Source organism: Nuphar pumila, chromosome 10, assembly GCF_984573655.1.
Source record: "Nuphar pumila chromosome 10, dmNupPumi1.hap1.1, whole genome shotgun sequence".
NCBI lineage: Eukaryota > Viridiplantae > Streptophyta > Magnoliopsida > Nymphaeales > Nymphaeaceae > Nuphar > Nuphar pumila.
Genome location: NC_143258.1, coordinates 2,007,723 through 2,032,890, shown reverse-complemented (window position 1 = coordinate 2,032,890; position 25,168 = coordinate 2,007,723). Strand labels below are relative to the sequence as shown.

The 25,168-nt window shown below is 38.1% G+C and overlaps 1 protein-coding gene and 2 pseudogenes across 2 annotated transcripts; 1 reads left to right on the top strand and 2 right to left on the bottom strand.

Annotated features, from left to right (window-relative positions):
* Window positions 1–6,000: 6,000 nt before the first annotated feature.
* LOC149823217 (copper transporter 6 pseudogene) lies at window positions 6,001–6,426 on the bottom strand (annotated as a pseudogene).
* Window positions 6,427–15,026: 8,600 nt separating this feature from the next.
* On the bottom strand, window positions 15,027–15,830 carry LOC149823216 (17.8 kDa class I heat shock protein-like; annotated as a pseudogene). Its single transcript, XR_016435057.1, has one exon. The product of XR_016435057.1 is annotated as a 17.8 kDa class I heat shock protein-like (transcript).
* Window positions 15,831–16,287: 457 nt separating this feature from the next.
* LOC149823215 (17.8 kDa class I heat shock protein-like) lies at window positions 16,288–17,085 on the top strand. The gene has a single exon (XM_090019988.1). The coding sequence runs from the start codon at window positions 16,372–16,374 to the stop codon at window positions 16,846–16,848; it is 477 nt and encodes a 158-aa protein (XP_089876114.1). The 5' UTR covers window positions 16,288–16,371; the 3' UTR covers window positions 16,849–17,085.
* The last annotated feature ends 8,083 nt before the right edge of the window (window positions 17,086–25,168 follow it).

The window sequence follows — 25,168 nt, the reverse complement described above, 5'->3', positions numbered from 1 at the left end:
GTTTATCAACACTAACCTTTCGGTTCTCTTGTAAGATGCTGGAGATAATCAGCGTAGAGGAGCTGATGGAGGCTTGGATGAAGGGGGAGATCATGACGATGAAGAGAATGATGCTTAAAATCTTGGCGATGATTAGATTCATGTGTTGAATTTGTTGCACCTTCTTGTTGTTTCAAACAAAACTCTTTGTATATGTTCACTTGTAAATAATTAGAACTTGACGAGGATTATAGTGAATCAATAAATTTTTTCACCTTGTATCTTGTGTTAAATTTGTTTCACCTTCTTTGTATATGTATTTTTTATGTGTACTTTGTTTTGTATACACATGATATATAAATTGTATAACGAGAATTTTTTTCTCGATATTTATGTTTCGAATTTTTTTGCGACAGATAATATCCATCGCTAATTAGTATCGGCCTTCAATCTTATGACGGATATTTATCCATCGCAAAACTAAATCGGCCGATGTTTTGCGACGGATTGTAATCTATTGCAATTCTGTCACTACAATAACGACGGAATTAGTGACAAATGTGTATCTGTCGCAAAACCAAATCTCTACGGATTAACGACGACCTCACGATGAATCATGGCATTCGCTAATCTGTCGCAAATTAGCGATGAAAGTAGCGACAAATATATTTCGTTGCTAATTAGCGACTAGGAAATTGTGATGAAAGTTATCCATCGCTAAATTGTTCAGCGACGGATTTGCGATGGATTACGACCATCGCTAATCCACAGATTTCTTGTAGTGCTAGTTAACAAAGCAATTATCAAAAGTTATCGGTAACATTTCAAAAGTTAGGAATGCTTTTGTAATTTTTTTCTCTAAAAAAAAAAGTGGATGACGCCTTTTTCATTTCATCAAATAATTCTGGTGTTATGTTTCCTTTGAATTCGGCACAACACTTGTCACACCTCCACTAAAACCACCAATTGAACCATGGTTCTCGTAAACAAGTTGATGTTCTGATGGAGCTGGGAAACAGTCTGAGTGCTCGTTGATGTGCTTGTAAATAGGGATGGCAGTGGACCGTGGCAGGTGTAGGGGATAAGGTCTCCATCCCCATCTCATCTCAAAATAGTGACCTCCATCTCCATGATGGGAGGAACTTTGGACTTTCACTTCGATAAGTTAATTACATCACTGTTAGCAGCATTGAATTGCTCCTACCACGTAAGGGATCCTGTACCCATGACTCAAAATTTCCTTGCCAACCCTTCTGAAACAGATTGCTCAAAGCCCACAAAAAGATTATTGCTAACTATCGAAAGTAACAAACAAAAATATTATGATAACGACATTCCTTAGGTGATATGGTCATGACACTCATGAGCTAAGCCTTAGCTAAACCTTAAAAATCTTAATTGAATAATGACTTTCAAATTTGTCTTTAATATATATATATATATATATATATATATATATATATATATATATATATATATATATATATAGAGAGAGAGAGAGAGAGAGAGAGAGAGAGAGAGAGAGAGAGAGGTAGTGACTCCGACCAAGTACCACTAACTCTTGCTGAAAGCCATTCAGTACTCTCTCTCGATTAAACCTACACATAATTTGACTACTTGGTAGAACAGGTGGAATCTATATGAACCCTGACACTCATGGGGTTGAATCTTAGCCACAAATATTTTCTCTTGCCCAATAAGCACTTGTAGACCTCACGGAAACAGACCGCCAATTATTGTAACAACTGGGCTTAATCAGAGTCCATTTGGTTGTTAAGAGAAGTGGGGAGCTTAATATAAACTTTTAAGTTTTGCAGATTCAACTTTGGTGTAAGTGGGCGGGGAGTTGCAGGGGTCGTGGTGCCCCCTCCTCGTAAGGGGGAGGTTCAAGAGCATTAGGCCACGATGCAAATTTTTTTAGAAGGTAATTATGTAATTTTACCCTAAACTCATTGTTGAACTTGGCTCAGCTGGTGGTTGTGGAGGTCATGAAGTTGGCAAAAAGAGATGTAAGGGTACACAATATGATGGATGTTGAGTGCCGGTATGCAGCTGAGTAGTGCAGCAATTAGAAATGTGCTAACTAATTCCATTAGCACCGATTCCATGCACAACTAAAAAACAAATATCGAACAATACAAAACATGACCACAATTTTAACAGCATATTCGGGTTTGAACTTCTGACTTGAGATGATAAGGTGAAGCCATTAAGGTCTTAAATGGCCAAGGATTTGAACCAGGGTACATGAAAGTCTATAGGCAACAATCTTTTAGAGCCATTTTTCATGATAGTCCTAGTGGCAATAATGCACGAAAGCAATCCAACACAGTAAGTTTTGAAATACTTTCATTTATTATCAAAGTTTTTATATATTTGTGTTTATTAAATTGTTACATTTACGTGATATTCCATAAATTTTCAAATTTCATAAGATTTTCAAGCTTCTAAAAAAAATTTAAAATAACGAAATCAATCATGAAGAACGCCAAAGTTCAATAGAGGCAATTGGGTGACAGTGAGGTGGACGATCACTCAGATGATGTCTCAAAAGACTCAGAAGACACAAAAGAGGCATCTATTATCAAGAAAAAATGTTGATCAATTTCAATAACTATGTTTTTGTTAGGTATGTGCTTACATTTTGTTGTTATAGGTAATTTTTCGCTATTCATCTTCCCATACATGTAAAAAATAGTCTTCATTTTTTTTTTTTTGCATAGAACTGAGTTTTACTATTCTTTGAACAGTTCCACATGTTCCAATTATCTCTATACATGTTACATGTAGTTTTCTTTACATAGAACAGAGTTTCACAATTTGGTGTACAATTCCGCAGGTTACAGTTCTATCTACGAACAAAGTTTCATTTTTCTACTTTAAGGTGAAACCCGTATCGCTTAAAAGTAGAGTTTCACTGATTTGTGATAGCAAAAACCATTTTGATATTTCACTGCCATAAGGGTGTTTTATATCATCATCATGACTTTAAATCATGACTTTCGCTATTTAGATCCCTAGGTGAGTTACACTATTATTTGGACTTTAGTAAGAAAGAAATTTTGTGAAAGTGTGGTGAGGGCAAAAGCCATTTTTTTAATGTTCCAAAGGGATCGTAAAATCATCAGAAATACCCTCATGTTCAGCAAAAATCGAGCAGGTGAGTATTCGGATAATATTGGGATATCTTGTGGTTATGCTGTGAAATAGCACTATTCTGAGGGTGGTAGTATGATCATTTTCCATTGAAAATAATAAAATTTAGACCCTATGCCTACTAAACCAAGCTAGAACTGAATCATTTACAAAATAAATAATTGTTTCAAACTTGTAAGCAAAAGACACTAAACCTCGCAAGCCAAACACTTCAACCATCTTCACTGTTACATAATATATATATTATTAATTAACGAGCCTATACGAGCAGAATATTGGTTGTTATTTAATGCTTGATCTTGCCAAGCCTATTCCATTAGTTCGGACGAGCTCTTTATTAGCATAACATGAGCCAAGCCGTGAGCAGCTCATCTCGTTTCCTAGCCCTAAGTAGGCCCGTGCTGTTTGCTTAACCAAAGTTGAAGTTTGAGAGGTATGTAAAAGAGTAAAAAGCATTTAGTTAGTATTAAAGTTTGGCCTTGTGATACTTGATAGACTCATTGCATTCACATCAAGAATAGCTCAGTGGCTTGCACATATTTTCATCTACGGTGGCCCATAGAAACAGATCAACAATAGTAGCTTTACCTTGGATACCAAAGTGGATGATTGACTCGATCCATTCTTAGAATAATGGAAGGAAATTTTTTTATAACACCTATTTCTTATTCTTATTAATCTAGGCTCTTGAACCAAAAGGGACTTGATGACTTTTTGAAGGTTGTGGTCAAAGAATAAAGTTTTCAAATAAAAAAAGAGAAAGTAAATGATCTTGAAAAGGAGAGAGAAAAAGGTCTAAAGGCCTTTGGATCAATGCCACAAATCTAGTTCTCGAGAAATCTTTAAATTCTGGAAAAATCTCTTGACAAAATCTCCAGAGAATATTTGCATGTATAAAAATACAAAATATATGTTTTAAATAATATAATAGACATTAGAAAACTGCTTTATTGCATTAATATTATGTTTAAAAACATGATACTTCCATATTCCCAAAACAGGTGATATTTGGAAAAGTATTGCATTTTTTTTTTAATTTCGATGACATTAATTAGTTTTGCAAGGGCTTGATTGCTGGATGGCAACCAGGTTGCCTTGAACAACCTTCCTTTCAAGACTAATTAGAACTGATCCATTCAGTAATAATACACTATTTTTATTGAATTCCTGATAGGTTCACATCTCATAGCTCCATGGACCCACTATTAGAAAGATAATTAGTATCAATTAATGAACATTGTGCTTCATTTATGATAATGCCAAACTCATTCATGCTTGAATGTGTATGTCAAAAAAGAAAAAAGAAAAATTGACTGGGCCCCAAAGGAGCATACTCAAGAAGCATACATAGACTCAAAGGAGAACCATGCATGACTAGCAGGTATGTGTCTACATCACCCAAGCCAACAATCTGATAGGATATAATAGCAGCTGAATGCTACAATCCACCTTTTTTCTTTATTTGCTCGTGATAAATTCATATGACACTGTCGAGTATGATATATAGAATATATGTCAAAGATGGAGCGCTGGAGTATTTCAAATTAATGATTACTCATGTCATAAAGGCCTAAGTCGAACATTAAATTATTTAACATCTAGAGGATCTTTATATATGCCCCAAGGGGGGTTGGCGGCGGAGCGAGAAGTTTTTTGTTGGGTGGGCAGACTTCGGGTGGTGATGATCGACCTCTATCGGTGGTGCAATGGCTCCAAGCCTCCGTGGTGGTGAAGATCATAGATCGAGATCGAAAGCCTGTTTCGGTAGTTGAGCCACCTCCTTCTCGGTGGTGATCCAGCAGCAAGCCGAAGATCTTCCAACTGAGGTGCCTCCTCAGCTCCCTCTCGGAGGGGACGGTCCTCGCCACAGCATGAGGCAGAGCAACTCCCTCGGCTGGCTCCATCCCATGTCCATCGTCTTCTGCGTCTCGGTGCCATAGGGTAATCTGTATTGCAGGGAGGCTTGATCTCCACTCCTGCACCACCCTGCTCTGATCTTCTTCGACAAGCATTCGCAAGGAAAGAATGCAACCACCAAATCATGCGGAATGAAGAAGAAGACCCGAGTCGTATCATATTTCGACTCGGTTTCTAATTCTGGGGTGGGCGACCGCCCACCCATGCCCACCTCTGGCTCCACCACTGGGTTGGGGGCTTCAAGGTTCGATTTCTATGGGTGTTGTCTGACAGGCTGAGACAACACAACCAGGTCTTAGTGCCAGGTGCGGCTTCTTCAGGTTATAAATCTAAAAAAAAAATCCCTTATATATATAAAAAAGTTGTACAATCAAACCTATTATGGATTCAATAGATGTCCAAAGAAGTAAAATCAATTATCAATGGATATGTAAAAAACATGTCCGATTACTCCTCTTCCTAATCCCAAATAGTATCTTTTGGAAACCTCGTGAGATTTTCCTTGCTGATAAAATACCCAAAATGCTGCCTGAATCCAAATAGCACATGAATCGCTTGGCTAGAAATGGAATTCAAGTATGAAGCTCAAAGCAATCACCCTAATTTCTTTTTTTTAGGTAATATAAACAAAAACCATAAAAAAAATTTTAGGGCTTCAAACCTCCTGAGATTATCCAAAAAATACCCCATAAACCACAACCAAGCCAAGTCAAAACCTTGTGAGATTATCCAAAAAATACCCCATGAACCACAACAAAGCCAAGTCAAAGATCAAGAACCAAATGCATTCATACACGTCAAAGCACACATACATGCAAGAGTGCACACAGACACACATAAATACACACATAGACACAAGACAAAAGAATGGAGACGGGAACACAATGGAGAAAAAAAGATGCATCATGTATTCTGCATCTCTACCATAAAAATTGTTCACCATATAGATCAGTAGGTGCACTGGCCACCATCTTTTGCAGTTGGCTCAATGGGAGAGTTCTTGAAGATCTGAGTCCCAAACACCCAATAGCCCACACCATGTCCCACAACAACCACGATGAGCACCCCCAAATTAAAGGACATGACTGCAAGCATCACACAATACACCAAGAGGACACGCACACCATAGACCACGGCCTGCACGAACCCATTTGCGAAGGGTGCGAACCCAGGCCGGTTGACCTTGTAGAAGGCTAGCCACTCCACCAGGACCGCGTCCAAGAAGGTGACGATCAATGAGAGAATGTATTGGCCGAGGCTGGTGCCTGGCCAGTCGGCGAACAGAACCCACACGTCCTTCCCCCAATACAAACTCATGGGTATGATCACCTTCTTCATGGTTTCTTTCATTGTGGTGTGGTTTCCCATGTTCATCCCTTCCATCTCTCTCTCTCTCTCTCTCAATGGCTGAGAGCCTGAGAATGTGAACTGCTCTCTTTTAGTTGCTGAGAATGTGAGGAACTCTCTTTCAATGGCTGAGAATACGAAGAGTTGGCTGGTCAAAATAGAATATGAAGAGTTAATTTATTCGACAGACCCTACCATTTATACACCTATATCATAGGGATTCGAACTTGCAACGTCCCAACACAAGGTGACGTGCACTAACTGCTCCTGAGTTGAAAAGCTGAAATAGTCAAAACGCACTTTGATAGCTAGAATCCACACAAAGTCAACTGCATCCAACTTTAAATTAGAATAAAGGAAAAAAGAAGAAACCTAGTGTTCTAGAAGGTTAGAACTTAGCATCCAACTTTAAATTAGAAAAAAGGAAAAAGAAGAAACCTACTGTTCTAGAAGGTTAGAACTTAGAAGCAGATCAAGATTAATTAATTACAGTGTCTTCAACAGATTGATCTAAATTAACTGTGACACCAACTTTGTCTTTTGGAAGCTATGTCAGTGCGGGCACGAACATGACACGCTTGATATGAGTCCACTTCTTAATTTTTTTGAAAATAAAAGACATGAGCACACAGGTTTTTCAAATTTTTATAATAAGTTAAAAATATTTTTTATTTTAGGATATAAAAATATGGTTATATTGGAATATTTTTAAACATTATTAAATCTATCAAAAACATTTCTGACATAGTTTGGAAGACTCACCATCCTCCCAAAAGTAAATCTAGAAAATGTCTTTATATGGATTAAAGGTATATGACAAATTTAATGAAGACAAACTGTAATTATAAATATTGATGATATTTTCAAAATTAATTGCAATATTCTTAAAGCCAATAGAATACCGAAAATGCAATATTTTCAAGGTATCATCTATGGTTAAGATATCTCAGTTATGTTGCAATATTAATTTCAATAACATTTTGAGTTTTTCATTATATTCTCATTATATTATACATATTTTTTCATATTTTTAAATAGTATATATGATAAACTTTTTTTCCAAAATTTTCTATATTCTAATCACAATATTTTCATGCACAAAGAAAAACCATAATTGGTTACAGTAGGTTAGTGAGGTATTTACCAAACCTGTAACGACCCTAACTCATACCCCTTAAAAATATGGATTTTTTTTAAACCATTACGAAAACCTTCCCAGAAACTCGGGGCCTTTATAGTTCCACTTCCAATTAGATAAAACAACCAACCATAATAGAGCTTATAGTTATCATCCATACCAAACCAAACCTTTATTGAAATAATAAGTGATAAGTCTCCAGACAATTGCATAAATGAAGAATTCAGAAACAAAAAATAAATAAAAGAAGAGCCATGTTGTCCAGTTGTGATCTGTCTAGCAAGTTTACATTCATGGATCTCTTTAAACATATGCCCCCTTGTGCAACTAATACATATGCAATATAAATCTAAAATTTCAGATTTTACACATGCTCACAAAATTTTCATGTAGTTGACATTACATTTGGACATTGGCCACGCATTAATAGTTAATCACAGGCATGTGAAAAATCTGTTCTAGTATGCACATGGCTGAAGCCTTCACAATGGCAAAAATCTTGAGATATGCAAAGATAACACAAAATACAAGATTTATTTTTATAGGCAATACATAGATTCAACACCCTTAATATTTTCTTTTTTTACTTTTTTTTAAAGAGATTTGCACCCAGCCGACCTAGTTGACTGGGGTTCCAAATCAGGCCCAGCTGACCTTAGTCAGTTGGGTCGGGTTTGGTCAACCCCGGGCCAGACTGCCTGTTTGTTCGGGATGGCCAAGTCAACCCAGTCGACCCTGTTGGCTGGGCCTGACGACCCATACACAGGTTCCTCTTTTATTATAATTTTTTTTTGGATCCATTAGCTAATCTACCAATTCTGGCGATGATGTTTTATCTCTTACATTAGCTAATCTACAGGTTAATGATTGTTGATCTATGAAAATGTAGAACCCCATCACAAAACACCCAGTATTTTAGCTTCCTCAGAGTGAGCTGTGAAGAGTACAACATAACATACTTGAAAACACTATGTCAACATTTAAAGCTATATCTTAATATGTTTTAGCTGCTAACTATAGGTATTTGACCATACTACACACTTCATACTTGTGTTATGTCATACTCCAAGATGAAGATGCTTTGTTCTTGGGCCATCTTGTCTGTGCCACAAGGTCTACCATGTATAATGAACCAAAATAACTTTTTAAAACAATATTCAAAGATTAGCATAGCACTAGAACTACATTACTAGGCAAATCTTGAAGCTCTTGAAGAATATTTTGTCAAACAAAAGATACCAAGAAGTTAAAGTCGCAAAGAAACACTATTTCCAAATTTTATACCATTTCCAATCTTTTCCACCTAGTTTGTCTCATCTCCTTAAAATGCATTATATGACTGAAATGAATGTATCCAGGTGATGACTTGTTAATTGGATCCATTAACTATTGCATGAGAAACACATTTGTGCTCTTTTTCTCACTCGAGATCAAAAGGGGAACTTGTATCTTAAAATTGATGCGGGGGCGAGCATGATCTGTTGTGCTAGCTGCGAAAAAGGTAAATAGTTAGCAATTTGTAAGGAAACGAGGAGGGTGGGGTGGACTCGTCTGTGAGCCCGACCCAACCTGGCATTCATTAAGAGAGGCAGAGACATGAAATGATGGAGGCAGGGAGCCCAGTTCCCTGTCTGTTTGAACAACAACAGGGGCCACCAAACAAACTATAACTGATTTAATAAGCCCCTCGCAGATACACAGTCTGGATTAGTTCATACTATCACAATGTCACATGCATGGCTTAAGCAAACAACTACTGGCCGGATCAACCAGGAGGCACCCCTTGCAAACGTCACAGTACTGGCACAAAGGCCAAGCCATTATGAAACGCCATCCGCCGATATATACATTGAAAATATCAGTGTAGGAAGGAGAGTTGTTTTGATTCCCAATCCTGAGCCAACACATACTGGACATCTGAGAGCCCACGTAGCGACAAGGGAACCAACGACAATAGTGGCCTGCCAAAATCGCAAGACCAAGCCCTCTGACAAGAATGCACAAGGAACCTTGCAGTTGGGCTGGTAGCAACAAGTAGGGACCCGATTCAAATGCGACAAAAGGGAGAAAGCAAACACAAAGACTCAAAAAGCACTAGTCGTGCATACAAACATGTGCACGATGGTCATGCGGAGAAGCCAAGCACCTTGTGGTAAGCTAGCATAGCTCATAGCCACGATGATGCTGGGCATCAGAGCCAACACTACTCATGCCCAAAGCATGAGCAGCATGCCCAAAGCATGAGCAACATGCCCAAAGCTCTACCCACTAGCTCGCACAGCAGCCGAACGAGTGAGCAAGCAAGCTAGGGGCAACAGACACGCCAAAAGCGAGAGAGAGGGGGAGCAAAGAGGGGCTCAACCCTTTCCAGGTGCGCCTCCTTTCTCCTCTGTCTTTTTTGCCCTCTCCCTCTGTGTTATTGAAGGGCCGACAGGAGGCTGATAGCCCCTATCGTGCCCTCCCTCACGGTTTGCCTGCCTGAGGGTCAACAGGTGGCCGACGACCCCTGCCACCTTTGCCCCCTTCTCTGGGACTTGTTAGGGGGTCGACAGGTGGCTGGTGCCCCCTGTCGCCCTTTTTCCCTCTCTGTTCTAGCCAACAGGCAGGGGCGATGCTCCTGCCTGATCCCCTTTTTGGTGAGACCAAAGGGGGATCAACTTGTCTGGTAGGAGCAACTAATGCATGTCACCTTGTGTTGGGACGTTGCAAGTTCAATTCCCAATGGTATAGGGGTCTACCTAACCCCAGCTTGCCTTTCAAAAAACAAAAATATAACTGGACTGTCACTAGACTGCATGAAGATACTGAATGATTCTCTTATAATTTTTTTTTTCGAAATTGAAGAAAGATAAACAACTGAAGTATCCCACGTGCATGATTTTGGTTTGTAAATTCTAATTCAAGTGGGATTATTGCTGGTCACAGTTTTGAGCATCAACATGGTTATGTTTCTTATCAAATTGGAAAAGGGAAGAAGGAAGATATATGTGAAAAAAAATTGGTTGTTTGTGATAATGTGTTGCTTGTAGTGTATGCAACATTTTCACAACTGTATGCACTACAAAGCTATTCTAGAGAACATGATTATGCTAGTTCTTGATTTTGATTAGCTGATATTAATTTATTTGAATGACCAAAACATCTTTGCTCTCCTCTCTTTTAACCTTTTTCTCTTCGGTGACTTTCTCCTCTCTATGTTCGGCAGACACTCCGACGACCTCCGCTTGAGCCGGTCCCCGCCGTCGGCATCCCTCCAAAGCATCAGTTTAAAGGTACGGGTCTTCTTTTGATCTAGGTGAGAAATCGAGTATGAGTGGGTTTCCATGCTTGATTTAGATGGAAATTCGGTAAGAAGGAGGGTGTTCTATGCAATGATGCAGTATTAAACAAAATAACTGATTATGTATAGTTTTGACTAAGTTTAATGTTCCCTAGTTATATAGAGAAGTAGAGAAACATCAGAAATCAGAAAAAGAAATTAACGAATTAACTATAATCTTACTTAGATTGAAAACTTTTGCTCATAATAAGTTGTGCATATTAATTTCAAAAATGTGTTGGGTGCATGTATTTTGGTTTTCAAGACATGTCAAGATTTGAAATTATTGATATGCTTTGACTTGATGTGACGTGCTTAAGCATCATACTATATGAAGTTTGGTTTGATAGTTAGTAAAATACCCATGCGGAAATGGACTTACGCTTTTTCCCTCTTTGTCTTCGATCCGTGCAAAATAAACTAAGATTTAGAATGTGTTCTATGCAACATACAACTATGATTTCAACTATGTGGTTAAGCATCATACCCATGCGGAGAGGGACTTGCATTTTTTTCCTCTTCGTCTTCAATCCCCGTTAGTAAAATAACTAAAATACCTTTAGAGACGACGATAGGCTGTAGAGAAATGGGCCCCCGCCCTGCCTCATCCCGTTTGGATCAGAGATGAAGATTAAAATCAAAACCTGAATGAAGACGAATTTTTGAGACAGGACCGGGGTGGAGACCTTGTCCCCCGCCTCCATCACGGCCTAACACCCAGCCTTAAGTGCCCCAACCATGACAAAGCAATGACAGTCCCCTGGCGGAATTCGATCCAGCATCTTCAGCTTGGTGCAGGACCCGGCTGACCACATGGGTGACCACCTCCATGGTCTTCAGCCTTAATTGATTGCCAACTTTAACAAGTGATCAACCTTAGGAAGGAGGTTAACTAATTCACATGATTAGTATTATTTAATAATTTGCAATATACAAACGCCAAGATGGAAAAAAGAAAAGGGGTGCCGTAATTGTTGTACTACTTAAGGATGTACTACACCAAGATCAATGTGGGCGTGGCACCCACAAGATGCTTTTTGACTTTAAAATTTAAAAGCAAAAAACGTGAACCCAGACACGCATGCATATACATATACACACACAAGCTTGGCGTACCCACACTCGCAATATATATATATATATATATATATATATATATATATATATATATATATATATATATATATATATATATATATATATATATATATATATATATATATTATTTTTTTGGGGATGTCAAACAGGTTGGACTCAGGTTAAATTTAGGCATTACCGAACCCAACTTATCCGGTCTTGCCTAATCAGATTCGGATTCGATGTTGGATGGAAAAAATTCAAACCCGAACCGGATCTGTCTAACTTAAAACCTGACATTTAGACTTTATTGAGTTTGGATTTTAGTCAAATTTGGATTGGGTTTCAATCAAAACTCTATACCAAACCGGAGTTCTATTTGTAATCGGATCTAGATTTAGCTACCAAATCCGACTAATCAGATTTGGTTTGGGATTGAATGTCGGGTTACATCCGACCCGTTATCATCCCTAGCATTTTGGATTCCAATCTAAATAAAGTTGACTAGTTTAATTGTCAGATGTTTATATTAAATGAATAAAACAATGCTAGGAATGATGCCATTAGGAAAGCCAAGTTGGTCCTACACCATATCGTGGTCATAGATCCGATTCCATATCTCATGACGAAATCTAAGAAATCTAAAAAGCTAATCCATGTCTCATGACCAGTGTGACAAATATCACCAGAAATATGAATTTCTCATGAAAAAAGCATGAGAAATTCAGAAAATGATAACGCGAGACGAAATTGAATTTCTCATGAAAGTATCTTTTGTGACTATTTATGGGGAAAATATCACGATATTTTTAATTTCTCTTAAAATTAACTTTTGCCTTTTGCTTTGTGTTTCAATAGTTGGATATGTTTAAACACACCTTTTCTCCTTTTTGTCTCTCAATAACGGAACCCTAGCAGCTGACGGTGAGGTTTTCTGGTGTAGCATGGGAGGGTGGCAGCGGTGCAGTAACTGACCGGTTAGTCCCAATTCTCTCTGTTATTACTGCCATTGTTTCAGTGAAGAACCACCCGAAGCAAAGCATTATCTCATTTAAGTTGTTGGTTACTTTGATAGTGATGGGGCCTTCTCCCTTTATGGATCTTGAGTGATGCAAATCGAGTCCACGATTCACAAGGTGCACCTTGTCTTTCTACTGGTGCTTTGTTGATAGGAAAAAACTTGTTCAAATCCTCCAACTGTATGGTTATAAATATGCTTACCTACCTTTGTTCAGCTTATGAAAATTCTGTATGCACTCATTCTATTAAAACTTCACCTTTTAAAACTGAAAAAGATGATGGCAATGAATATGAAATTATCATGGATATATCTTATGCATACAACCTTCAGTGCATCAGACAACAACAATAAGTTCCAAGTATTTCTTAGGCACACAGATTTTTGGTTAAAAAAAGTCATAAGTAATATACACTCTAGTTCATGTTCATCAACCCAAACAGAGCTCTGCAACCTAGGCACTCCTCCTTTTCCCATGTCTTGTCCTCCCTCTGCTGTTTGTATAACTCCAAAATTCTAATTTCTTTGCTCTCTCATTCAAATGCAATAAAACATAGATGGAAGATGAGAAAATTTGAACATAGCAAAATAACATGAATCAACTGGCAGCACACAACATTGTACATCAAACGAAACAACCTATAAGGTTGATAGTACACATAATGCACAAGAGTGATAAATGCTTGGAAACCGGTTGTTCCATGAAATTTTTTTAGGTAAATCAAATGGATATTCAACCAGCATACACTAGCACATTTTCTCAAGCAGGACCAATTAGATGGGCATCAAGAGAGATTTAAAAAAATAAAATAAAATCAATCTACGTTCAAAACCAACATGAGAAGATGACATGAATAAACAAACCCATGTCCAAAAAGCACAACACAGAATATTATTTATCTTCTTTTTCCACCACCGCCACTTACATTCAAATTTGTAGAAGACCAACTTGTAACCGTATGTTAAGTCTTTTTTCACCATTTAAACAAACATTCAACCAAAAACCGAGTAAGCAAAAAAAACAGAGATGGAAGGCATGGTAACATGTAAGCATAAGCATAAAACTCTTCTTCCATGTAAGCACAGCAATGCCCACCCATGTATAGGGACAACCAAGGGACAAGAAACACGAGTTGTTTCCGCCCGACCCCAAAAAAATGTGTGCATAAAAAGTTCATGAATTTTGGTACATTTTAACCAATGTCAAATACGCCTATCATTGCTTAGGCACACAGAATTTTGGTTCAAAATCCAGACTTTAAATCAAGACATATATTCCCATAAGAATTTTAACTATGAGGGCAAAGATAACAAGACCACCTTCTTGATCTTGAGTTTCGAAGCGTCATGGGAAGGTAACAACATCTTTGATACAAAACAAAAGAAAAAAAAAACAAGAACAAAATGAAACCCACAAAAAAAATGGATCCCCAAAATGGAGAAAAACGCCTAACGGCAAGATTTTATGAATACAGGAATAAAATCAGAGAAAAAACTTACCTTGGCTTGCGAAGGTGCTCGTGAGGCAGTAGAGCGCAGAGACGAGAGGGAGGCAACAATGGGAGCTATTCTGGCGTGCAGAGAGAAGCGTGGTCTTCTCTCTGATGGGTTGAATAGGCGCTATTCTGGCGTGCAGGCGAAGGGGGGTTTTGAAAGAGAGACGAGAGGAATGCGGAGAGGTTAAATGAAACATGCTATTTTATTTTCGGTATTTTTTTCGAATTTTCATCCCTATAAATATGTTCAGCATGATTGATCTCCTAGAAATGGACACTTGGGTCATGCATTTTAGATGAAAAAAATGGTATTTGGAGCCTTAAAAATTTATGAAAATTGTAGACCTTTGGTTTTTTAAATCTTATAAAGACCCATGCTTGGGAATCAAATGCTCTAAGAAGTGATTCCTATAAAAAAAAAGCATATGGATCACCAGAATTTCAAAAAAAAAAATATCGAAAATCCAATATCATGTTGATTTCATTTAGCAGTGCCCATTTTGTGGGTTTCCATTTTCATCTCCCTCTCTCTGCACACCACTATAACGACTCTCAGTATTTAGAACATTGATTTTTAAAGCATAGATTTTATTTCCACAAAAGAGTAAACGGGTACATTCACGAAGATACATACGAGTGAACGAGAGAAGACATTCAAAACGAAAAAGAAAAAACACAATAAAACATATTCCAATCATAAAAAACAGAGTAACACTACACTGTCTCGTATCTCTCAACCCGAGATCTCAATGGACTTGACCTCGGGCTTCTTCACCTCCACCTTGGGCACAGTCACAGTGAGCACCCCATTCTCCATGGAAGCCTTCACCTCCTCTACCTTGGCATTCTCCGGCAGCCGGAACCTCCGGAGGAACTTGCCACGGCTCCGCTCGACGCAGTGCCAATTATCGGTCTTCTCCTCGGCCTCCTTGTTCCTCTCTCCGCTGATCTGCAACACCCTCCCTTCCTGCATCTCGACCTTCACCTCCTCTTTCTTGAGGCCTGGAAGACGTGAGCCTCGGGCGTCTCCTTCCAATCGATCTGAGTGTTCGCGAAAGCGCTCGTCTCATTGGCAAAACCAGGATCGAAGAGGGGCCTTGAACCGAAAGGGAAGACCTCAAAAGGGTCCCATACATCCAAGGAGAAAGGATCGAAGATGTTGGTTCTTCGACCGAAGAAACTCGGAACGATCGACATTGCTGATTTTGATCTCTAGGAAAGATAGTGGTAACTTGATCTATAATGGCTCAAATCGCTGGATGGTGAAGAATGACTCGATGGTTATGCTTATTTATAGAGGGAAGACGATGAATTCTTGTTGGTTCTAGAATTCTTCTGTTCCTTTTTCCTGTTGAGGGGTCGATAGAGCTGACTAGTGAGCTCTCATTCTACACCATTCTATCAACTTTTTTATTTCCTAGAAGAGACACTTCCAACGAAAGGAATAGTGAGTCCCATCATCCAGGCTCTTCGTCGAATGAGAAAAAATGATCCGGCCAACTTAAATTATTTAGAAGTTCTAAATGACGGAATAAGATCCCCATAATCGTCTCTCTTTTGACACTTGGACCAATCAGACTTTGCCATGCAAGGCTAACACACGCGTGCCAAGCATAATAATGAATAGCACCTGATCTCCCGAAGCGTCGAGAGACAATGGAGCCCACTGTTTGTTTTCCTTCCACGAATCATCTAGGCAATCGTACTTGCAAAAGTAGATACAAAGACGACCCCACAGCAACAAAAGAAAGGAAAAAGAGAAGTGTAGTAGTGCACTCTAGAACCAACAAGAAGGTAACCATTCCTCTATAAATTTGCATGCCCATCGGCCCACTCCGCACCATCCACCAATTTGAGTCGAGCCACTACAGTTCTCAAGTTTCCAACCATCTTCCTTTAAGAATTTAGAGACCAAAAACCAGTAATGTCAATTGTTCCGAGCTTCCTCGGTCGAAGAACCAACGTCTTCGACCCTTTCCATTTAGACGTATGGGATCCTTTCCAGGGCTTCCCTTTCAGTTCGAAGTCACTCTCCGACTCCAGATTAGCCTGTGAGACGAGCGCATTTATGAACACTCAGATTGATTGGAAGGAGACGCCCGTGGCCCATGTGTTCAAGACCGACCTCCCCGGGCTGAAGAAGGAGGAGGTGAAGGTCGAGGTGCAGGAAGGGAGGGTGTTGCAGATCAGCGGAGAGAGGAACAATGAGGCCGAGGAGAAGAACGATAATTGGCACTGCGTCGAGCGGAGCCGTGGCAAGTTCCTCCGGAGGTTCCGGCTGCCGGAGAATGCCAAGGTAGAGGAGGTGAAGGCTTCCATGGAGGATGGGGTGCTCACTGTGACGGTGCCCAAGGTGGAGGTGAAGAAGCCCGAGGTCAAGTCCATTGAGATCTCGGGTTGAGAGATACGAGACAGTGTAGTGTTACTCTGTTTTTTATGATGGTTCTAGAGATGACCGTATTATGTGTTTTTTCATTTTTCTTTTCTGAATGAGTGTGTCTGTTCCTTCACTCGTATGTATCTTCATTAACGTACCCTTTAAGTCTTTTGATGAAATAAAACCTATGATTTAAAAGCTAAATGTTCTAAATACCGAGTCATGATTTACACTGCACATAATGCTGTAATCGGAGTTGGATTTGGGTTGGATATTGAATAACATTTGATCAGTTGATGTCCCCAATTTGAAGCCTGCATTCGAGTGTTGCTGGGAATAGCTCACAGGCATCCAATCTAACTGTCATCAGATTCTTGAGGTCAATTTCTCTTGAATACTTCAAATGACCATTAAAAAACACAAATATGTATAGATTGATCATACACATAATTGCACACTGAAGAGATCCATTGTGACTAAACCACCATATTGGGTTTATCTGGCCCATGGATGATTAGGGTTTCCCCAATCAGCTGATGTCTCAAGTAAAATTTTGGTACATATAGCTCAACCATTGAAGCCCTACCAATTCATTAGTACATAAAAAGCTGTGAACCCATTTTAGTAAAGCAGATTCTAGAATTAAAATATTGTATTGATATGCAACACTTACTTTCAACTAGTTACGAGGACAAAGCCATTCTTCAGCAACACCCAAGGATGCCCTTTTCTCGGTTTCTGAAATATGGATTCCATATTACAAGCAAATAACAGAACAGAATTATGGAATCAATGAGATTTGATTTCCCACGCTATACAAATATAAATATAAATTTGTTACCAATCCTAATTACAAGGTTAATGAACAGAGCAACTAGACACTCTGACCCCCATTTTACCTGCTTAAAGGCCACCGGTTAGTTTGATTTGCCTGCTTAAAGGCCCAGTGTATGCATGTGAGCTTGCACAAACAGCAGGTTTTAGAGGGGGAATTCAAAGCAACATTACTGCAACCCTACAACAAATATAATCAGGAAAAGAGACAAATTTACAATCCTGAAATAAATATAATAAGGAAAAGAGACAAATTTACACCCCGGGAAGAAATTAATCTGACCTAGTAATAGAGTAAATTTGGCTAAATCAACCAAGTGTTATCATTGACTAGGCTGAGTCAACTGACTCTTATCTAAAGTCCTCTTTTTTTATGTAATGATTTGACCAATATATATTCCTGAATCATCTAGCCTAAGCCACTGGTTCAAGCTTGTCCGATCTGAGACCAAGTTTCAGGTAGCTTGCATGCTTGAAACATCTTTTTTTCTTTTCAATCTCAATACAAGCTCAAGCTCACCACATTAAGAAAATCAATGTGTTAGTTTTCCAGCAAAATGAGTCCCCTGTTCTGCTGCAAAATTTTCATTCTGATCTATAGTCAGTTTGAGAGGTCAAAGCAGCTGGGATGGAGTTGAATTTTCATATGAATTTTAATGCTTGCATATTTAAAAAAAAAATTGAGTCAATTTTAAAGCCTTAAAAGATCATTCTTGTACATCGTAATCAGATGATCCAAGAGTCCGTTTCTATAAAATCATGCATCTAAGTCGCATTCACACGATAAAATTTTAAAAAATCTTGGTGCATACCACTTTACGTATTTTAGTTACCTGGATCAAGGAAAATTGTAATAAATAAAGGAACAAAATATATAAAATAGTATGAACCAAGATTTTCATAAGTTTTTTGCAAATCTAACCCTACAGATGCATTCATTGTGGTCCATTTGCTTGGAAATGATGATTCACATGCTGAAGGTCTTGACTATCATGGGACTTTTGCTCCTGTCGCTAAGCTTGTTACTGTTCGGTGCCTCTTGGCTGTAGCCGTCGTCAAACATTGGGTCTTCCATCAATTCAATGTCAACAATGTGTTTTTACATAGTGATCTTGACAAAAAAAATCTATATGACACTTTCTGTTGGTTTTCGCCAACAGGGGGATCAACGAGTTTGTCGACTCAACAAATCTATTTATGAACTTAAACAGTCATCTCGAAACTGGTTTGCAAAATTTTTAAATTTTCTTAAAGAGATTGGTTTTACTCAGTTTAGGGTGGATTATTCGTTGTTTTCCTATTTCAGAAAGCATAGATGCATATTTGTTCTCGTATATGTTGACGATATCATTATTGCTAGAGACAATATTTCAACAAGCAGCCAACTAAAGGTACTTCTAAATAATGCTTTGCACATCAAGGATCTAGGAGTACTCAAATATTTCTTGAGAATCGAAGTCACAAGATCCAGTAAGAGCATTTTCTTATCACAACACAAATACACATTGGACATCATTGAAGATCATGGGTACTTGAGGGCAAAGTCATCAGATTTTTTCATGAAACAATACAAAAAACTTAATTCAGAGGAAGGAGAGCCATTGAATGATCCAACTTATTATTGAAGACTAGTGGGTCGATTGATATACCTCACAAAGGCCTGAGATAGCCTATTATGTCAATATCTTAAGCCAATTCATGCATACACCAAGGAAGCCACACCTTGAGGCTGCAAGGTCTTGCACTATCTTAAGTTCACACCAGGTCAGGGCATACTATTATCATCTTATAGCAAACTTCAATTGTCTGTCTGTCTACTGTGATTCAGATTAGGCATTATGTTCACGAACTCGAAGGTTTACCTCAGGTTATTGCGTACCATGTTGAAAAAGAGTCCAATATCTTGGAAAACAAAGAAGCAAACAACAATATCAAGATTGTTAGCTGAAGCAGAGTATAGATCGATGACACTTGCAAGTTGTGAATTAACATGGTTAAACTATTTATTGACAGATTTAGGAATCAAACATTCCCAACCTATGTTGATGTTTTATGACAACCAGACAACATTGCATATTGCGCAAATCTAGTGTTCTGCGAACACACTAAACATCTGAAGATCGATTGTCATGTTATAAGAGAAAAATTCAAAACGGTTCAATCAAAACTCAATTTGTTCCGACAAACTTACAATGCACAGATATGTTTACCAAACCATTAAGACGAGATCAGTTTCTTCAACTCAAGAGCAAGTTGGGCATCATCAATCCTCACGCTCCAACTTGAGGGAAAACATGTTAGAACGAGTCTCTATCTCAGTCATGATAATCCCTATAGTGAGATAAAGATAAGATAAGTACCGGATAGCGATAAACTTATCGCTATCCTCACTAATTTCGTGGAGATAACCACAATGTTTTGTGTATATAAGTGATCCTACTTGACCCTTGTGTATCAGTAATCTATTAAATGAAATAAATTTTTTTCCCAGTCTGAGTTTTTTTTTTTGAACTCTTTTTTTTAATTGCATTACCATAATTTAATAAATTTACACTGTTGATGACTGATCAAAATATTGGTTGAAGGGCGTCTACTCTGCTGATTCACCCCCTGAAAACAGTGTCAAACTATTCTTGTTTGGAACTAGTTTGACACCAATTCAGGTTCAGTCCAGGCTGCCTATGAAATGAGTTGTTTCTCCCTCTTTGAATATCATTTCACGTTAAACAGAGCCGAGTCTAATGCTGTCGTTCCATGCGTGAATGTGTATATCAGAAGGCACAATAGGCACCCTGTATATCGCTGGTTCAAACTGAATTCTGTTCAGCATTAAATAACATACATTGTTGTTGTCTTGGTTGTGATATCTGAACTATATTTTCTGAAATTAATTTTTCTGTTATACATAAAACTGAATACATACATTCCTATGCAATTTTTCTGTATGAAATGTTTTGAAAAGTTTAGATTTTGAAAATTTTGAAATGCAAGTTTTGAAAATTTCTGAAGGGGGGCATCTCAGATCTTGGCAAAGTTTCGAAAATTTAGAAAAGCAAGTTTTGAAAATTTCTGAAGGGGGGCATCTCAGATCTTGGCAAAGTTTCGAAAATTTGGAAAAGTCCCCCTTTAATCAAAAGTTTCTAACCTTCTAATGTTCTAAGCTGCCATTTAGGAAGTTTGGCAATTGGCAAAATTTTGAAAAGCTCACTTTTAAGCTCCCCTTTAGGAAGTTTGCCAATTGCCAAAGTGATGGCAAAGTTTCTAGTATTCAAAACTTCCTAAAGGGGAGCATCACTTCCGAAAGTATGTGAAAAATTTCAAAACTTTGCCATCACTTTCTAAGCCCTCCTCTAAGCAAAAAAAAAGAAAAATATTTAAAAAAATTTAGAAAATTTTCAACCGAGTAAGTGATGCATCCCTTTGAAAAGTTTCGAAAATTTTAAATATTAGAAACCAATTTTTTTTGCCGCCCTTTAAGCAAAAGTTTTAGAAAATTTTCAATCGTGTAAGTGATGATCCCCTTTGAAAAGTTTTGAAAATTTTAAATATTAGAAACCAAAAATTTTTTTTGCCCCCTTTTAAGCAAAATCCTGGATCCGCCTCTGTAAGTACCATTATGTTTCACTGTTGGGACGCCCCTCCTCGGATCGGTATCACCCCTGGATGTTTTGAAATCTAAATATATTATAAGGATGATTTTTGTAATTTTAATATATATATATATATATATATCGTTCTATTTATTTATTTTTTATTAGATTAGCCCTAATCTTGTAGGTAGGGATGGCAGTGGACCGAGGAAAGCGGGGCCCGCCCTGCCTCGCCCCGTTTGGACCGGGGATGAAGGGTATGAAACAGGGATGGAGGCGGGGACGAAGGTTAAAATCTATCCTCATTCGGGGATGGAGGCAGAGATGGACGTACACCTTTTCCCACCACGATCCCCTCCGGCTCATCCCCACCCCGACCTGTCCCCGTCACTTTTCCCCGCAATATCCCCGCCCTGCCTCGCGTCATCCCCGTTTGAACTGGGGATGGAGCACATGAAACGAGGATGAAGGCGGGGGTGGAGGTTAAAATCCATCCCCACCGGGGATGGAGGGGGGGATGGAGGTTGTAATCTTGAGGCGGGGTGGGGGTGGAGACCTTGTCCCCCGCCCCCACTGCCATCCCTACTTGTAGGCTCGTAGGATTTAGCGTTTGGAACACTATTAGGGTGTTCTTTAGGGTCGTTCTCCATTTCTTTTGCATCACAGAGATCCAACCCTCCCTCTAGTTTAGACTTACATATCTGCTCCCAGTTGAGAAGATGCATGTGCCTTTTTTTTATCTGAATCGAACCACAAGCAGTCTCTTATTTTGTTTTCAATCTCTTTGAGAGTGATTGCATGCAATCTGAAAACACTCATGCAATATATATAGGCAATGCCGTTAGGACAAACTTTATCAACCAATCGACCTGTCATTGCTAAACTCTTTCTATTGCACAAGTTAAGGTTTTTCCTGAATTTGATGATTAGCTTCTCATACATGACTTCTTTTAATGTCCCCTTAACAGTGTAACAAATTTCCTGAGATTTACTAAAAATCTCGCGATAATATCGCTAAAAGTTGCCTGAAAGTTTAAAACGGCAATTTCTCGCAAGATTTTCAAAATATCATGAGATTTATTAAAAAACATAAATACCGTGATTTAAACATGATATTTATGTTTTAAACAGCTATTTATCACAAAAAATCATGTATTTTTATTTTTAAATATTTTTTATTAATATTTCTTATAAAAAACAATTTTTATAATTTTAATTTATTTTTTTATTGCCAAGATTTTGCCGAAAAAATGCGAGATTTATGGAATGTTTTTTAATTGCTCTAGAGTTTTTAAAAAATGAGAAATTGCCTATAAAAACTTTTGTCACTATGCCCCTTAAATAGGGAGAGGGAGAGGCCAAGGTAGTGTTAGAGGGAGCACTGGATGCGCCTGATTCGGCGTTGAGAGAGGTTGAAGGGCACTATAACTGTACGTCTTCTCTTTGCTCGCCTCAAGTCCGGATGTTGTTTCAAACAATCTCATACACTGAATGACTCAATGGATTTCTTTTTGTCTTTCCACCCAAAAAGAGTGCATCATCTGCATAGAAGGAATGATGCCACTCAAATCCCTTGAAATTAATTGGCTGAATTCTTTCTTCACCTGCTGCCTGAATGATATGTAGAGTGAATTTTTAAATGACCAACACAAATAAATAGGGGACAGTAGATCTCCTTTTCTAATCCTCCTACTGCTACTAAACTCTGCTCGGTTGCTCGTTTGTGATGAGGACCAATGAAGGTGATTACACACAAGACATTATTATAATCTAAGGTATTGTCACTTCATATGAAGTATAGAAGTACAAAAGCATCACTCTATACCCTACCAAATCTTTTGTGTCCCTTTCCTTTGGTGAGCAATAATGCAATACATATTCAAGTGTAACAACTTTTAAGTAGGGGTGGCAAAATCTTACCCGACCCGCCAACCCTCTTCTTAGCCGGGTTCGGGTTTGGCTTAAACGGGTTTGTATCGTAAACGGGTTGACCCGCCTAACCCATTTATTAAACGGGTCGGGTTCGTGTTAGGGGTATGCCAACCCGCCAACCCGACTGACCCGTTTAATAAACGGGTTAGGTGGGCGAGTCAACCCGTTTACCCGAATCCGACCTGCCAACCCGCCCTCCAACCCGTTTACCCAACCCTGACCTGCCCGCCAACCCATTTACTTGTTTACTCGAACCCGACTCGCCAACCCGTTTACCCGAACCTGACCCGCCAACCCATTTACCCGACCCGTTTATTAAACAGGTTAACCGTGTCGTGTCGGGTTACCCGTTTAATAAACAGGTAGGGTTTGTGTTGAGGTATGCTGACCCACCAACCGGTCGACCCGACCCGATTGCCACCCCTACTTTTAAGCCTAGAAAACTTAAATCCTTTTGTGCCATCAAAGCAAGCAGCTTAGCAGGCTAGGCATAGAAAATTAACAATTGTGGAAGAAGGTAACTAATCATGTCTGACCATAAGGTATCTTATCAACTAAGCTTTTGTACTTGGAGGTTAATTTTCTTTTTTTACTGTCTGGTGGCCAAGTATTCACATTTTTTTAAATACCTCCTAAACTCAATTTTAACTTCGATTATAAGGAAAAAAACACGAGTTAATTTTCATTAAATTTATGTCAAAATAATAAGTTTATTCATATAAAAAATAATTTGGGCTCGTTTCAGTCCTATCTAATGCAGGTAAACAAACTGAGCAGCTCATACTTGTCTCTTTCTCGCTTAGTCGAGGGTTCCTCGTCCTAAAAAAAAGCATTTTTGAGAGAGTGCAACTACTCAACCATCAAATTAATTCAATAATGTCTCTTTCTTTTAATATTTCAATCACGTGAGTGACAGGCTGACCCACTCTTGGTTGAACTGTCTTGTCCTTGTCCTCATAGTACAGCCTTATAATGCATCCATGCAAACGGTTGCCTTTTTCTTTTCCTTGTAGTAAAGCCTAAAGTCCAATACACATCTTGTACAAGTCCACCATTTATATATATATATATAATGGAAAGATTAACAAGATTCTGAAAAAGAATTCCCATATCTTTGCACATTTTGCACTTGAACATTTTACTTTGCTTTCTTAAATAATGTTGGATCCCCAATTAGTTCCCCGCGACATATAGCCAACCACAAATCTGACTACTTCAATATTCAACTTTGAATGCAACGAATTTAATGCCAACTGTCAGTAAAAAAAGAGAACTTATATTTGGTACTAACGAGCTGGAAATCATAGCTTCAAGCTGTATATGCTCAATCTGACTTTAGCATGGTTTGTTTGCTCCAATCAAGTCTTCAATTGTATTGTTTTAATAAAAAAAATATGTTTATTTGAGTAGTAAAATTTTGGTACATTGTGGGAAGTTGATTTTGAAGTCTTTAAGGGAGTGTTTGTTTGCTTGTCCAAGATTGGACGAAATAATAGAATATAACCGTAACATAGGTTCAAAGTTTGTTTTGACTGAACAAGAAGTTGTGTTCCTTATGTTTGACGTTTGATTTTTATATTGTGAAGACAACTTGGACCCATATGGATAATGGGTCAGATAACTTTATTTTGGATCATATGATTTGATCTAACCCACCATATGAGTGTTTTAGCATGTTTATTATGGATTTTAGCTCTGAATGTGGATCTAAAAACCAAAAAATGTTTAAAATTTGGTTAATTTGAGAAAAAACAAGAATTAATATTTTTTTGATATATAAATGATTTAATCAGTATCATATTTGGTTTAACTATGAAAGTTTATCAAAAAAGTTTTGAATTTTAGCCCCAAATTTGGATCTCAAATTGGATCTAAGTATGAAAAACTGTTTAAATTTTCAATAATTTGGGAAAATAAGAATTCATATTATATATGTATATGTAAAAACCTAAAATACAAAAAATGAATAATAAATAAACTAAAAAACC

Coding starts and splice junctions, on each gene's coding strand:
- LOC149823215 (XM_090019988.1), top strand. CDS start 16,372: ATGTCAATTGTTCCGAGCTTCCTCGGTCGAAGAACCAACGTCTTCGAC.